This window comes from Tupaia chinensis, unplaced genomic scaffold (genome assembly GCF_000334495.1).
Source record: "Tupaia chinensis unplaced genomic scaffold, TupChi_1.0 Scaffold143422_1, whole genome shotgun sequence".
NCBI lineage: Eukaryota > Metazoa > Chordata > Mammalia > Scandentia > Tupaiidae > Tupaia > Tupaia belangeri.
This window is the reverse complement of record NW_006203266.1, coordinates 214,801-230,473: the sequence shown is the minus strand read 5'-3', so window position 1 is coordinate 230,473 and position 15,673 is coordinate 214,801. Positions and strand designations below refer to the sequence as shown.

The following is a 15,673-nucleotide window of genomic DNA, read 5'->3' as shown; positions in this document are numbered from 1 at the left end:
CCCCCCAGGGGGGATGGTCACGCCGCAATCCCTTCTCCTCCATTCTCCTCTCGGGATCTTGGGCACACACGCACACGCGCCCGGCGTGAGTTTTAAGCCACCAGGTCCGGGACACGAACCGCGGTCGACTACGTGGGAGTCCAGCGACATAGCCATTACCCTAACTGCTGGTTCCCTTAATTATTAACTATTATAGTACTTAAAATTTAAAAAAAATGCTTAGTGTGCATGTGCATACTGGAGAGAGACAGAGAGGGAGAAAGAGAGAGAGAGAGACAGTGAGAAAACCCCATCTATCAGGGTTGACCACATTGCATTTCTTTCTCCTCTATTCTTCTCTTAGGATTTAGGACATGCATGCACACTTACTCAGTGGGTTTCTCAAACTGCCATGATATTTTATTGTATTTATTTATTTATTTTCTTGGTACAACTTTGGCTTTGGAAAGAGCTTTCAAGCTTCTCAGGCTGGCCCCACAGCCTAGTGGTAAAAGGAACTGGATACTACATGGCCACCATGGATTGAAGCGCAGGTAGAGCCTTGAAAAATGCAAAGACACAAGGGTATGCTTGCCCCAAATCTTCACAGATTGGAGAATTGGAGGGGAAGAGAACTGGTGTGACTGTGCACCAAGGGGGAAAGGGGTGCATTTTTCTCTCCTTCTTTTTGTCTTTTCCTTCTCTTTTTGACAATTACAGATACCCTCTAGTAATTAAATAAAAAATATACTTCCGAGGGAGCTGTGGAATTATTGCTATGATTAGGCAGATGTCACTTGGGCTTCCAATTATTTTTTTAATTTAAATGTATTTTCATTAATTCACCAGGGTTCCAAAATTTGACTACTTTTCTCCCAGTCCCTTTAGGCAGGGCCAACTCCAGAGACCCTGTGGCACGCTTCAGTAAAATAATCGTATAGTCACTTTCTTTCCTACTACCCGAAGACTCTTATTCCTGACATTACTAACATAAATGATTAGGTTTATGTAATTTGGAGTCTTTTTTTTTTTTGGAGAGGTTTTTGCTATAGGGTGCATGCGCTCGCCAGACAAACAGAGAGAGACCGAGAGACAGAAAGTGAGAAATCACTCCCCAGGGGGGATAGCCACGCCGCAATCCCTTCTCCTCCATTCTCCTCTCAGGATCTTGGGCATGCACACACAAGCGCCCGGTATGAATTTTAAGCCACCGGGTCCGAGACTCAAACTGCAGTCAGCTACATGGGAGTCTAGCAACATAGCCATTATGCTAACTGCTGGTCCCTGTAACTTGGAGGCTCTAAGGTTTTTCCTTTGCCCCTCCCCTGGTCCCCTCTGTGAGTGTGTGTGCACACATGCAAAACAGCTGCCCTCATTGCATCTCACACTGGGGTGTTCCTGGCTAAGAGTTCCACTCACCTCATCTAGAGGCATCTGCAGTTTGCTCCTTACAGGATGCCACTTTCTTCTTAGACATCTTTTGGGGAGTGCTATACCATCAGTGGTGGTCTTATTCTGCTAAAATTTAGTAAAGAACTTTGGACTGAGCTAAACTCATGACTCAGAGTGGTAGTTTCCACTGTGGAGACTATCTCAAATCCTTTTCACCTGGAGCACAAATGTGTTAATTGGAATAAAAAAGGAATTAGAAGCATAGTCTTGGTTAGAAGCTTCTGAGATCAGATTTAAAAGAGATTAGAGTAGCAAGGCTTTAAAAAGATGCCAATAATCAGAGCATTTAAATAATTTCAATGCCAGCTCCCTAATTCTGAGAACGAATTTTAAGAGCCAGAATGTCAGAACATAGACATAAGGGCTATTTAAATAAGTGTAATGGTGCAAGTTATCAGAGAGGATGAGATTTCTGATCCAATTTGAAGAAGCTGCGGAGTATGATGACTTTCTTTTATTGCAAACTATTGGGTCATCTGAAAAGTCATGACACATTTTTGTATAGAAAAATACATCATTACTTTTTGGGACCAGCAGTTAGCGTAATGGCTATGTTGCTGGACTCTCATGTAATCGACCGCGGTTCGAGTCCCGGACCCGGTGGCTTAAACTCACACTGGGCGCGTGTGCGTGCGTGCCCATGATCCCAAGAGGAGAATGGAGAAGGGATTGTGGCATGGTCATCCCCCCTGGGGGGTGATTTCTCGCTTTCTGTCTCTCTGTCTCTCTGGGGAGCGCACGCGCCCTATAGCAAAAACCTCCCTAAAAAAAAAAAAAATACATCATTACTTTTTCAATGACCTAATATTACACTCCTCACTTTACACCTCCTGGTTAAAAGAATACTACTTTTCACCCGGAGTGAAATTATAAAGCTTTTAATATAATATATTTTTTTCAACATTTTTCAGAGCATACATGCGCTTATGAGAGAGAGGGGGAGAGAGAGAAAGTGAGAAAGCACCCCCTTGGTGGGATGGCCATACTGCAATGTCTTCTCCTCCATCTCTTTTTGGAATTTTAGGCATGCATACACATGAGTCTAGTGGGTTTTTTAAGTTGCTGGATCTGGGAGTGGAACTGTGTGGTCAGCCATGTAGAATCCAGGAGCCTTAACCACTACTCCACTGGCTGGCCTTAAATCTTCTAATACTACTAGTTATCATTGTTTTACAATTTCATGAATATAATAGTTGAAACTAATTTGTAAAGAATTTTGAGATAATTCTATCTTTATTTCTAGAATATTAGAATGATTCTTAATTTCTTTGCTCCTGCTGTTATATCTACTACAATTTTACATATTGAGTTCTTCATTTTATCTATTTTAACTTACACATCATACAAATTTGTTAGTTTTTGAAATTATTTCATTACGATTTTTAATATATATAATGGTTACATGCACTTTGGTTATGATAATGGAGATTTTTGAGAGTCCCTTGTGTAGGTTTCCCAATTCAAGTAGTTCTTATGTGGTTTCAGTAAATGATGCATTTGTAGTTAATTCTTCAGATCATATGGATATTAGTTGTACTTCTAAATTGGCAGAGAAATGATAACTATAATTTTATCTCATATTCTTTCTCCTTACCAAAATGTGAACTCTTACATAAACTAGAATATGCTGTATTTGTGGTATATAAAATATGTTACATATATATGAAAGCTTGAGACAACCCTACTTTTTTCTTTAAAGTTAATAAAGTAATAAAAAATATGAGTGGGCAAATTGATCAACTGAGTATATTTTTGTAAAAAGAGAGTGAGAGAAGATAAAGACAGAGAAAGAGAGTCCAGCGTCAGATTATATGCTTGTAGCAAAGCATCATCTCTCCTCCTATTTCTGTCAATATTACACTGCAACCTGAAAGGCAGAGTAGTGCAGTTGATTGAATATAAGTTGAAATTAAAAAGTCAGGCCCCATCTTATCCTATCTCTGATATATATTATTACAGCTTGTAAAATGGGTTTTCCCAGCATGAATACACTGCATATTTTATTAGTCCAGTTAAAGATATTATCATATATGTTATCATCAAAAGATAATTTTCCATTTTTGAGTTCCTTAAATGTTTTTTATTTTAATTTATTTTATACACTTAATCACAACATATTGTGATTAAGCTTGTAAATTGAATTTACCTAACATGAATAAACCTCACACCAGTCCAGTTGAGGATATTATACAAGTTATCATCAACAGAGAACAACCATTTCTGTATCCTGTAAATACCTTGACTTTCTATTTTTCTCCTTAATTTCTTTGCTCACACTCTCCCACTTATTCCACCCTCTTCCCACACTATCTCCAGTGTAACCATTTTCCTCAGTTTTATATCACTTAATCTTTCACTTTCCACTGTAGAGCGTGGACAGTCAATATATTTTAAGTGGAGACACGCAATGTCTCTCCACACTTTGGCTTGCTTCACTCAGTTGTACATCTTCCATATTCGTCCATTTTCTATCAAATGCCAAAAATCTTGCTGTTTTATATGGCTAAGTAGTATTCCATAGAGTATACATGCCACGCTTTTCCAATCCATTCATCTGTTTGCGGACGTTTGGGTTGGTTCTATGTCTTAGTAATTGTGAATAATGCCACAGAAAACATAGATGTGCAAGCACTTTTCTGACCGAGTGTCCTATCTTTTAGGAAGATACTCAGGAGTGGAATTGCTGGGTCATATGGTAGTTTTATTTGAAGATCTTTGAGGAACCTCCATATTGTTCTCCATAGTGGCTGGACCAATTTGCATTCTCATCAGCATCATGGGAGAGTTCCCCTTTCAGAACATCACCTCAGAACTTACCAGGGAGAGTTCCCCTTTCAGAACATCACCTCAGCCTTTACCATTTTTTTTTTTTTAAACTTCACCATTCTGACTGGGGTTAGGTGGTATCTCATTGTGGTTTTGATCTGTATCTCCCTTATGATGAAGGATGTTGAACCTTTTTTTTATATAGTTTTTGGCTGGCTGTATGCCTTCCTTAGACAGTTGTTTGTTCAGCCCGTTCTCCCATCTTTAAATTTGGGTTCATCATTGCTTTCTGGGTAATCTGCTTGAGTTCCCTGGGTATTCTGTTTATTGGTCCCTTATTTGAGGCACAGTTTACAAAAACATTTTCCTATTCCAAAAGTTGTCAATTCACACTAATTACTGTGTCTTTTGCCATGCAGTAACTTCTAAATCTGATGTAATCTCACTTATCTATTTTTGGAATTATTGACTTTTCTTTGAAGGTCTGTATCTATTTTTGGAATTATTGACTGTGCTTTGAAGGTCTGCATTAAGAAGTCTTTGCCTTCCCAATGTCTCCCAGAGTTTCTCCAGTGTTTTCCACCAGTAGTTTTATTCTTGGAGGTCTTAGGTTTAAATCTTTGATCCACTTTGTGTTGACTTGTGTTAATGGTGAGAGATAGTGATCCAGTTTCATTTTTCTGCCTATGGATCCCAGTTTTCACAGCATCATTTGCTAAAGAGTTTTTCCTTTTTCCAATGGATTGATTGGTTTTCTTTGTCACAAATCAGCTGGCTGTATGTTTTGAGGTTTATTTCAAGCATTTCTATTCTATTCCATTTTTCCACATGTCTGTTTTTGTGCCAGTATGATGCTGTTTGATTATCACAGCTTTGTAATACATTTTGGGGTCAGGGAGTGACATGCCTCCTACACCACGCTTTTGTGCAGGATTGCTTTGGTAATACGGGGTCTTTTATGATTCTAGATAAATTCTATGATTGTCTTTTCTACATCCATGAAAAATATCTCTGATAATTTGGTTGATATTACATAAAATACATAGATTAATTTGAGTAGAATTGTCATTTTGATTATATTAATTCTTCCAACCCAGTAACATAGGATGTCTTTACCTTTCTTGTGTCATTTACAATTTATCTTTTTTATATTACTATAGTTTTCTTTGTAGAGATCTTTGACTTCTTCAGTTAGATTTATTCCTAGGCATCTTATACTTCTTGTGATTATGGTAAATGTGATTACCTTCTTCAGTTTTACCTCCATCTGCTTGTTGTTAATATGTAGAAATGCAATAGATTTTTGTACGTTGGTTTTGTATCCTGCAACTTTACTGTACTAATTTATTACTTCCATGAGGTTTTTTTTTTTCGTGGATACCCTTGGGTCTTCTATGTATACAATCATGTCATCTTCAAATAGAGCTAATTTCACCTTTTTCCCTATTTGAATGCCTTTTACATTATTCTCTTTTATAACTGTGTTGGCTAAGACTTCCAATTCCATGTTGAAAAGGAGTGGAGAGGGGCCAGCAGATAGTGTGATGGTTAAGGTGCTGGACATCCCCACATGGTTGACCATAGTTCAAGTCCTGGACCTGGTGGTTTGCTTTCTCATTCTCTCTCTCTCTCTCCCCTCTTTCTCTCTCTCTCTCTCCTGTGTGCCTGTGTGTGTCTGTGTGTGTCTGTTCAAATTGAAATAAATGAATGAAATAATAAAATTAAATTTAAAAAGCAAAGGAGTGGAGAAAGTGGACAGCCTGGCACTGTACAAGTTTTTAGTGGAAAAGCTTTAAGTTTTTTTTGCATTCAGTATGATATTAGCTATGGGTTTTTCATAGATGGCTTTTATTGTATTGAAAAATGACCCTTCTATACTGAGAGTCTTAATCATGAGGGGATGTTTTATTTTATTAAATGCCTTTTCTGCATTGAATAATATTATCATATGGTTTTCATCTTTCTTTCTGCTAATATGGTGCATTAAATTTATGCTCTTGTATATGTTGAACCATCTTTATATCCTGGAATAAAGCCTACCTGGTAGAGATGTATAATCATCTTTATAAGATGTTGTATATGATTTGCTAGTATCTTGTTGAGAATTTTTGTATCTATATTCATGAGAGATATTGGTCTGTAGTTTTACTTCCTTGTCATGTCTTTGTCTGTTTTGGGGATGAGGGTGATGGAGGCTTCATAAAATGAATTTGAGAGTATTCTTCTCTTTTGGGTCTTTAAAAATAACTTTAGTAGAATGGAAGTTAACTTTTCTTTACAATTTTTGTAGAATTTAGAAGCCATCAGAACTTGGCTTTTCTTTGTTGGGAGGTTGTTTATTACTGATTCAATCTCATTGCTTGTTATGGGTCTATTCAGGCTTTCTATGTCCTCCTGAGTCAATCTTGGTAGATTACATGTGTCCACGAATTTGTCTATCTCATTCAGGTTTTCTTGTTTGTTGGTATTTAGTCACTCACAGTGTCCTCTAATGATGTTTTGTATTTCTATTTCTATTTCTATTTCATTAACAAGCTTATAGAAGAATGCATCAACAAAAGATACTTCCTATATCTCTAAAAAGAGAAAGTCATTCTCTTATCTACCTGATAGTACTTACTCTTCTGATAATTTTTCATGGCTTTGTCTGGCAGCTGCTTAGTGGATTTAACAATGCTGGTTAAGGCACATGGCTTTGCATTCTCCAACAGAACCATCGTCCTACATTCACTCTGCTGGCCTCTTCTGGCATCTTGGATTCTAGTTTTCCATTTTCACATCAAATAAGGATCTACTTTAAAGACTTTTATTTTTTCTTATACTAAACTATGGAAGTATATATATATATATATATATTTGTCTTAGTCATGATGGTTAGAACATCTAGGGTAATGGGGAAAAATAATTTTTCTCATTTGAGAAAAGAAAATATTCTGATCTATCTGAATAGGGAATTAGCTTTTCTAATCCAAAAACAATAATATTTATGATTTCTTTTAAATCTTATAGACGTGTTCTGGGATCACCCAAGTGAATAAAGTAAAGAATCCTTAGTGACCAGGATCAAACATCACTAATGTATCTTCTGTGCAATTCAATTTGCCAGAACAACTAAAATAAGTGGCAAAAGGGATATTTTTCCTCTGAGACAATAAGATACAGCAATAGCATAAGAAAGACCAAGAACCCATCATAACAAGAAAAAAATGCAAAAGTATGATTTAGTTCTCTATTACAGTTTGTGAATATATGAGTATGCATGTTTTTCGATAGTCAATATTTTTCTTAACCTAATCCTCCATGATAAAATATTTGGCCAAGTATTCACCATATGTAGAAATTCATACACATTTGTTATTATCTCCTTGTTTTATCAGTTATTGAGAGATTATTAAAATATTTGTTGTAGATGTGCTTATTCCTCTTGAAGTTTCTAATTATTTAGCTATGTATACTTTGACCCAGTAATAAGGCTATACAAATTTGGAATTACATCAGTTGTGAAAATATTGTCATTATTAAACTTTTCTTTTTCTCTTTAGTGCTTTTCTCCTTTTTGATTTTAAAGTACACTCAGTCTTATTATTAACATATTCAAAGCAATTTTATTTTGTTCAGTATTTGCATCATATATTTTCTAGCCTTTTATTTAAAATCTTATGTACACATATTTAATACGTGTCTCATAAGAATTTATTGCATTGAAAAGATCTATTCTTAAAAGACTCATCTTTTCCCATATAAATTTACAAGTAACCATTTGAATGAAATTTTTTTCTCTTCTATCAAAAAAAATGGCAGGTTAAACTTAAGACCATCCATGTTTTACACTTCTAGATTATAAAGGTGGCACATACACAGTGTTACTGGGCAACATAATTTGTAGCAGTTTTAACCCTTACTGGTAAAAGCCATATACTGGGAGGACTGCCTGAAGTATACAAATACAATAATACAAATATGTATTCAGAAACTGCAGCTTTGGACTTTTCTGAATGCAGTAACACTTTCAACTTGACATGTTCTTTGTAGGTACCATGAAAGGGATAATTACAAGAGATTAAACTACTAAGAGACATGGGCCTTCTAAACTTAAGTAGGTATCTCTGCATTGATCCATGAAAATGATCATTCTATTAAACTTGGAGTTTCAAAGTTGATTGCAAGGATTAAGAAACAACTATTTATACTTTTCTGCCATAGCAAGTTTCCTGTCCATGGTACTCGTGGGCTGTGGTTTGGACTATTCTGGTTTTAAGAAATTGAATGTCTGTCTAAGTCTCAGAAAAGTCTTTTTTTTTTATTACTTTTTCAAATTACTGGTATATTTGAATTTAAATATGCTATATGTCTATATCTTTTATTTGATTATTAGGCACTTATGCATGCTTTGAAAAACTACACTGTGCCTCACAAATATATACACCTATACAATTTAGCGTTTAATTTGTTTTGCCTGTTCAGCACAATATCTATTTCTTTCCTTTGGGCTTATCTCTTTTTCTCTAATTCTGTGTTTTTCTACATAGTTGTTTGATACTTGATTTGTTTTGTTCTTTTCTGTTTTTCTGTTGTTGTTTTTCCGATAGGGTGGGCACGCTTGCCAGAATGACAGACAGAGACAGACAAAAAGCGAGAAATCACCTGCAGGGAAGTTGGTCACAAGCAATTCTTTCTCCTCCTTTTCTCCTCTTGGGATTTTGAGCATGCATGCACACATGCCCAGCATGAGTTTTAAGCTTCTGGATCTGGAACGTGAACCACAGGCGACTATATGGGATTACATGTAACCATTATGCCATCTGCTGGTCATCTGTTCTGGTTTGTACTACTTTAAAAATACTTGCGGAAGTCTATTTTGAATGAAATGAGTCTAACATATACTAGACTAGGCTTTCTTTAGACAAATAGTAGCACACCTTAATGCCTTTGACCATGCTAGTCCTAAATCCTATGCTGTTTTAAAATTCTGTTTTAATATTTTACAATACTCAGGATATTATCATTAATCTGGTGGTCAATATTTATTCAGATTTACCAAAATATAAATTCTGATTCAATTCTCCATTCTTCCTCCCTCTTTTAAATCTCATCTCTTTTGTGTGAGTCAGTTAAGAATTCTATAATATCTTCCTAGTTTGAAATGCTTTGCTTTATTATTTTATTATGTTTTTCTTCAAACTTTATTTAAAGAAAATTTTTATTTATTCTATGAGAGAGAAAGAGAAAGAGACACAGAGGCAATCATCTCCAACAGGGTACCCACTTTGTGTTCCGTATGTAGTCTTGGTCTGCCTTAACCTGAGCACACATATGCAAGCCACATGATCAGCATGCTCAGGAGGGTCCCAGTGTGAACCTACTATCTTTCCCATGTTAATCAAACACCACCACCATGGCACTACCAACTGGCCCTTTATTTTATTTTAAATAGGAACTCCTGAACTTTTTCTCCATGTTACTGAAAATTTGTAACATTTGACGAGCATCTCTCAAACTACCACCAGGAACCACCAATCTACCTTCTACTTTCCATGACTTCAACATTTCTAGATTCCAGAAGGTAGTGAGATAATGCAGTATTTGTATGTGGGCGCAGTATTCATATGGTCTGTCTGGACTGATCATCTTCTGTCCTTAGTGGAGGCTCTGGCTGATGCTCGTATGCCCCAATCACCACTTCCTGCTTCTGGAATGTCAGTGTTTCCTTGTCACAACCTCATACACTTCATATGTCTAACTATGCACTTAACAGTCACTTACCTCCTTATGTTTCTAGTTCCTATTTCATAATTTCTTTCAGGAGAACCTATTCTTCAATGTAACTCAATTAAAATCAAATAAATTCATATTGTTTTCTGTCTGAAAAATTCTGTCTATCAAAATAAACCATTGTGCTTTCTGGCAGCTACTGCAAACATGAGACCTTATTTAGGTCATTGTGCTCCCTGAGCCCTGGAAGATGACTTATTAAACCTATGGAATAATTGGCCACCTGTGTTTATTTCACCCTACAGCCCAGCAACTGGGGACTGGTAGTTTTTAAGGTAAGAGCTTCTTATTTTTTTTCCCCTAATATCGGCATCAAAATGAAACATGTACCTAGTAAGTACAGTATTCCTACTGCCTCCATGTGTTGGCTGGAGGTGCCTATTCCTGTTAGTACTTATATTTTGGAGAGGCCATCTTTGAGCCAATCAGCAACCACGTCAGCCATTTCCTGGCTAAAAGACAAGATAAAAGCGTGAGTTATTTTTTTCTCACAGAGTCAAATATCTCCTTCTGGAAAATTGTTCTTGATGTCTTCTTAGTACTCTTTTGGACACCAAAGATCCATAGTACCATAGTAAAAGGTAAGCTTGCACAAAGTTCCTTTGGGGCTTCATTCTTTCTCTTTACCACCTCCATCATATCTTGGTCCCCAAGGTAAACAGCATTACCAAGGCAGAAATGTTCTAATACGTTTGTAGTTAAAAAAAGAAAATGGTCTTTAGTTTAGTTACTTACATGGCAATTCCTCATAGCCAGGACTTGACTATCTCAGGACATGGTTCCAATAATTAGTAGCAAGTAACATAGAGAACATAGCTAAACCAGCACAAAACCTTGCCATTGAGTGACTCAGACAATCACTCAATTGTTGGAAAGAGCAGAAAAGAGTGAATTACTGGGAGCTCAGGGGCATGCTTCAAAATCTGAAGAGAAAAATAGCATCCCATTGAGTGGCCAGGGAGCACAAGCTTCATTTCCTTTGGAATATGAGTTCTCAGGATACTTAGTTTGTGTTCTAGTTAACCATGTAATCCATAGATGCCCTTAGTTTCTTGAGCATTTGGCTCCTCTGATGTAAGAATCTTCTTGTCTTTGGGAGCTAAGATGTGCACAGCATGACTAATAATACACACTGGAAAGTGTCTGTTCCTCAAAGAGTACAAAGCCTTTGCAAATGGCACATAAAATCTAAAAAACAAAACAAAACCAAGCTGGATTACTAGGAATAATGAAAAATAAGTGACTTAGGCCTGCTGACACCTCGATCACTCATGAGGTCAGTCCAGGAACCATATTTTAGACCCTGGATCTTAACTCCACCACACAAAATAAATTCCTCATGCACACAGTTTTTTTCCTTGATTTCTGAGTCCATTTCTAAGAACCTAAGGTAATTCAGCTGCAAGCCAATGTTCTATTAACAAAGGACAATGTGTTGTGCTTACATATCATTCAAGTGTGATGACTCTACTTTCAGTCTCAGCCTGTCTGTCTAGAAGGTGGTGGGTTCTCTCTGAGAGTCCTGAGGAGACTCCAGCTATATCTTTATCTCTTTTGATTGGAGAGTTTAATCTAATTACATTCAAGATTATATATTTATTGGAGAGTTTAATCTAATTACATTCAAGATTATATATCATTAGGTAGATTTTAACACCCATCATTTTGTTGGTTGCTTTCTGTTTTTATGTGTGTGTGTTTTCTTTTTTTAACGTGTTACTCTGTTACTCTTATCTATGTTGTTTGGCAGTTTTCTATGGTGTTAAGGTTTTAATCTCATTTTTGTAATTGCTCTACTTATGAAATTTATACCTTTGCATGGTTTTATGATATATACCTTCCTTTTGCTTCTCTTTGTAGAGGTCCTTTTGGTATTTCTTGAAGAGTCATTCTAATCTTTATGAATTCAGTATTTGCTATAGGGCGCATGTGCTCACCAGAAAGAGAGATAGGAAGTGCAAAATCACCCCCCAGGGGTGATGGCCATGCCTCAATGCTTTCTCCTTCATTCTCCTCTGGGGATTTTGAGCACGCACGCACATGCACCTGACATGAGTTTAAACCACTGGATCCGGGACTCGAACCACAGTCGGCTACATGGGAGTTAAGTGACATAGCCATTATGCTAACTGCTGGTCCCCATTTCTTCTTCAGTTTTGAAGAATAATTTTAGCAAGTATAATATTCTTGACTGGAAATATTTTTTTTTTCAAAGTTTGAATATATCATTCTATCCTTTCCTAGCCTATAAGGTTTCTGCCAAAAACTCTGCTGTTAGTGTGATGGATAACTTTATATGTGATTGAGCACCTTTCTCTTGCCATTTCGACATTATATTATAATGTGCCTTGAAGCGAACTCTTTTATATTAGATCTCTTTGATGTTTAAATTTCTTGAATATAGAGACTAATGTCTCTCCCTAGATTTGGGAAGTTATTAACTGATATTTCATGAAATAGGTTTTCAATGCCTTTTTAAAAATCTCTTCTTCTGAGATTCCTATAATGTAAATATTTATTTGCTTACTAATATCCCACAGAATGCAATATTTTCTTCATTTTTAGAATTTTTTTGTCCAACTGGATTCTTTCAAAAGTTTTGTCTTTGAGCCCAGAAATTCTTTATTTGACTTGGTTGACACTGTTATTAATGCTTTAAACTGAATTCTTTAGATTCTGCATTGATTTCTTTAAGAAAAAAACTTAATATAGAAAAAGCTAATACTATTACTACATAATTTAACTTATACATAACATATTTTTAAGAATTATTTCATTTAACTTTTTAATTTATTTTAATTTGGCAAGAGAGGGACAGAATGAGAGACAGAGAGAGAGAGAGAGTGAGAAAGCAAACTTCTGGGCCTAGAACCACAGTTGGCCACTTCGGAGTACAGTGACCTTAAACCACTTACTCCAAATAACATATATTCTTAAGTATTATAACTTTCTTTTCTTCCCCAGGGAAATGAATAAAATGTGAAATTAGAAAAAGAAACATCTTTTTATGAAATAATAATTTTTAATTTCAAGGTTTTCTTGAAAAAAGATCTGAATAAAGATAAGATCAGGATGCAATATTAAACATAATTGAGAAGGTCAATTTGACATTGTAAGAAAGAAACAATAATGTAAAAGAAATAGAAAAAGTTTAGAGAACTTTCTTCATTGATTTTATTCTGATTCATTGAAAGTTCTATTTCTTTAAGAGAAATGTAATTCTCTGTATAGAGTTATTGAAAGCTTCTTTCACTTGTTTGTTTCTCAAGGTGTAAATGAATGGGTTCAGCAAGGGCGCAACAGAAGTATTGAGAACTGAAATTCCTTTGTTTATGTTCACCTCTTCCTTTGCTGAAGGCTTGACATAGATGAAGATGCAACTTCCATAGGCGATGGCAACCACGATCATGTGTGATGAACAGGTGGAAAAGGCCTTCTTTCTCTGCTTGACAGAGGGGAATCTCAGAATTGTTCTGATTATGTATGAGTAGGACAGAATCACACAGACCAGGGTGATAATGAGTGCAAATATAGCTGCAAATATAACCAGCTGTTCTATCACCCATGTGTCTGAGCACGAAATCTTTAGGAGGGGACCTGCATCACAGCCAAAATGATCAATGACATTGGAGTCACAGAATTCCAGCTGGAGGCCCATACATAGTGGTGTGATGATGATCATCAAACCAGAGACCCAACAGCTGAGCACAAGGATGGTGCAGACTCTGTTGTTCATGATGAACATGTAATGAAGAGGCTTGCAGATGGCAACATAGCGGTCATAGGACATGGCAGCCAAGAGAAAGAACTCTGTGGCCCCAAAGAGAATAATAAAGAATATTTGACTTACACAAGAATTGTAGGTAATGGTATTGTCCCCAGTTGAGATACTGTACAGAAATCTAGGAATACATACTGTGGTAAATGAGACTTCCAAGAAGGAAAAATTTCTAAGGAAAAAGTACATAGGCGTTTTAAGGTGGGGGTCCACCAGTGTGAGGGTGATGATAATCAGGTTCCCTGTTACACTCAGCATGTAGGTGAGAAGTAGAAAGACAAACAGCAGAACTTGAAGTTGGGGGTCATCTGTCAGTCCCAGCAGGATGAAAGTTGTTATTGCTGTGTGGTTTGTCATTTCTGCCCTTGATATATGCCTAATCTTCTTGTGAAAAATCAAGATCTATGAGCAGGTGTACATTAAAATCCTAGTAAAAGACCCTACACATGTAGAAGTCAAGCAAACCAGCTGTATTTATTTTCTACATTTATATCATAATCAATATTGCCCCTTAGCTTTCTTGTATAGATCCCGTAGCTTTCTTGAATTTCACAGATATGGGCAGTGGATCTTTTCATAGCGATTCAAGTTATTGTTAAGCCTTCAGAATTTACAGTGGTAGTTTATTACAATTTATTACATGGACTGGATTTATAAAAGGGTTAGAGAACATTAATGTCATGTTTTGTGTACTTTGAAGTTATCTGTCTGAGACAGATCTTGAAAATAGTACATATCCAGGCAATTAAGAATATGGATTCTCTTTAATTGTCATTATATCAGGATTACATTAAGGATATGGTTCATTCTTCTGTACAAATCAAATTACAATGCTATCAATAGCATACAATACAGGATCCTGAGTTTTTCTGAACTCTTCTCGACTTTTATTCCTTATCATCAACACTATTGCACTTTTAGACGGTTTGATGCACAGCTCCTTTATCTATACTGTGAGGAAATGTTGTGTTCAGGATATTTACAAAATGAATATTCTCATATGCTTCATCTTAAATTCAGTTAATTGACTATGGTCCTTTTTCTCTCAAAATGTCAGAAGCTAATCGACACTTAATATTGCTGAAGACAGCCTTTTAAGCTGTGTTTTTTCAAGATGTATTTTAATCTTTTAAAAATGCATTAGTGTCTCCTTATTATCTCACATCTAGACAATTCAATCTTCAGTTTTAATCTTAGTCTTTAATCCACTATGTCTTAATTTTCACTTCAAACCCACTGCTGCTTTCTTAATATTTGCAAGGACTTCATTCTTGTTACATCTAGTGGCATATTACTAGTGAGTAGTATTTTTAGAGAAACAAAAATACTCCATACAGGGAGAAATAAAAAATGTTACTTTTCATAAGGAACAATATTGGGTTGTTGGAAGTCATGACGCCTTTTTGCTTAGAAAGACTGAACGATAAGTCATGACTTTTCAGACAATTATATAATGTTATACTATGTTTCTATAGCCCAGAATGGTCATAAAGTCCAAAAGACATTGTTATATAACAAATTTTTTTGCCTTCTCAGAACATTTCTCTTCATCTTCCCAGGCCATTTGTCTTTCTAAAATATCTCAGCATTCTAAATTTATTTACCTGATTCTTTTGAAATAAAGAACATTTTTCTAAAATGACAGTGAATTTATCCCTTTTGTTGTAAAAAGAAGCCAGGGATCGAATGAGGTAAAGGAAGAGTAGATAAGACAAGTTCGTTTTAAAAATAAAAAATCTTTTTCTGGTGAGTATGCTACATTCCAGAAAGTATAATCATGGCTATGGCTCTTTGTTACGATGGAAATCTCACAAATTTGACTGGACACTGTTAAAGAACAATTGTGACTTCTCAGCTTTCTAACAATTGTTTCATTTAAAAAGTGCTTTGGGAGCCAACGGTGACATGATGGTGAAGGCACTGTAA

The 15,673-nt window shown here is 35.9% G+C and overlaps 1 protein-coding gene and 1 pseudogene across 1 annotated transcript; both read right to left on the bottom strand.

Annotated features, from left to right (window-relative positions):
- Window positions 1–10,363: 10,363 nt before the first annotated feature.
- On the bottom strand, window positions 10,364–11,344 carry LOC102481651 (lipid droplet-associated hydrolase-like; annotated as a pseudogene).
- Window positions 11,345–13,165: 1,821 nt separating this feature from the next.
- Window positions 13,166–14,113, bottom strand: LOC102481237 (olfactory receptor 6C2). Its single transcript, XM_006163872.2, has one exon. The coding sequence runs from the start codon at window positions 14,102–14,104 to the stop codon at window positions 13,166–13,168; it is 939 nt and encodes a 312-aa protein (XP_006163934.1). The 5' UTR covers window positions 14,105–14,113.
- Window positions 14,114–15,673: the final 1,560 nt, after the last annotated feature.

Excerpts from the sequence above, each read along its gene's own strand:
- LOC102481237 (XM_006163872.2), bottom strand. The coding sequence starts at position 14,104 with ATGACAAACCACACAGCAATAACAACTTTCATCCTGCTGGGACTGACA.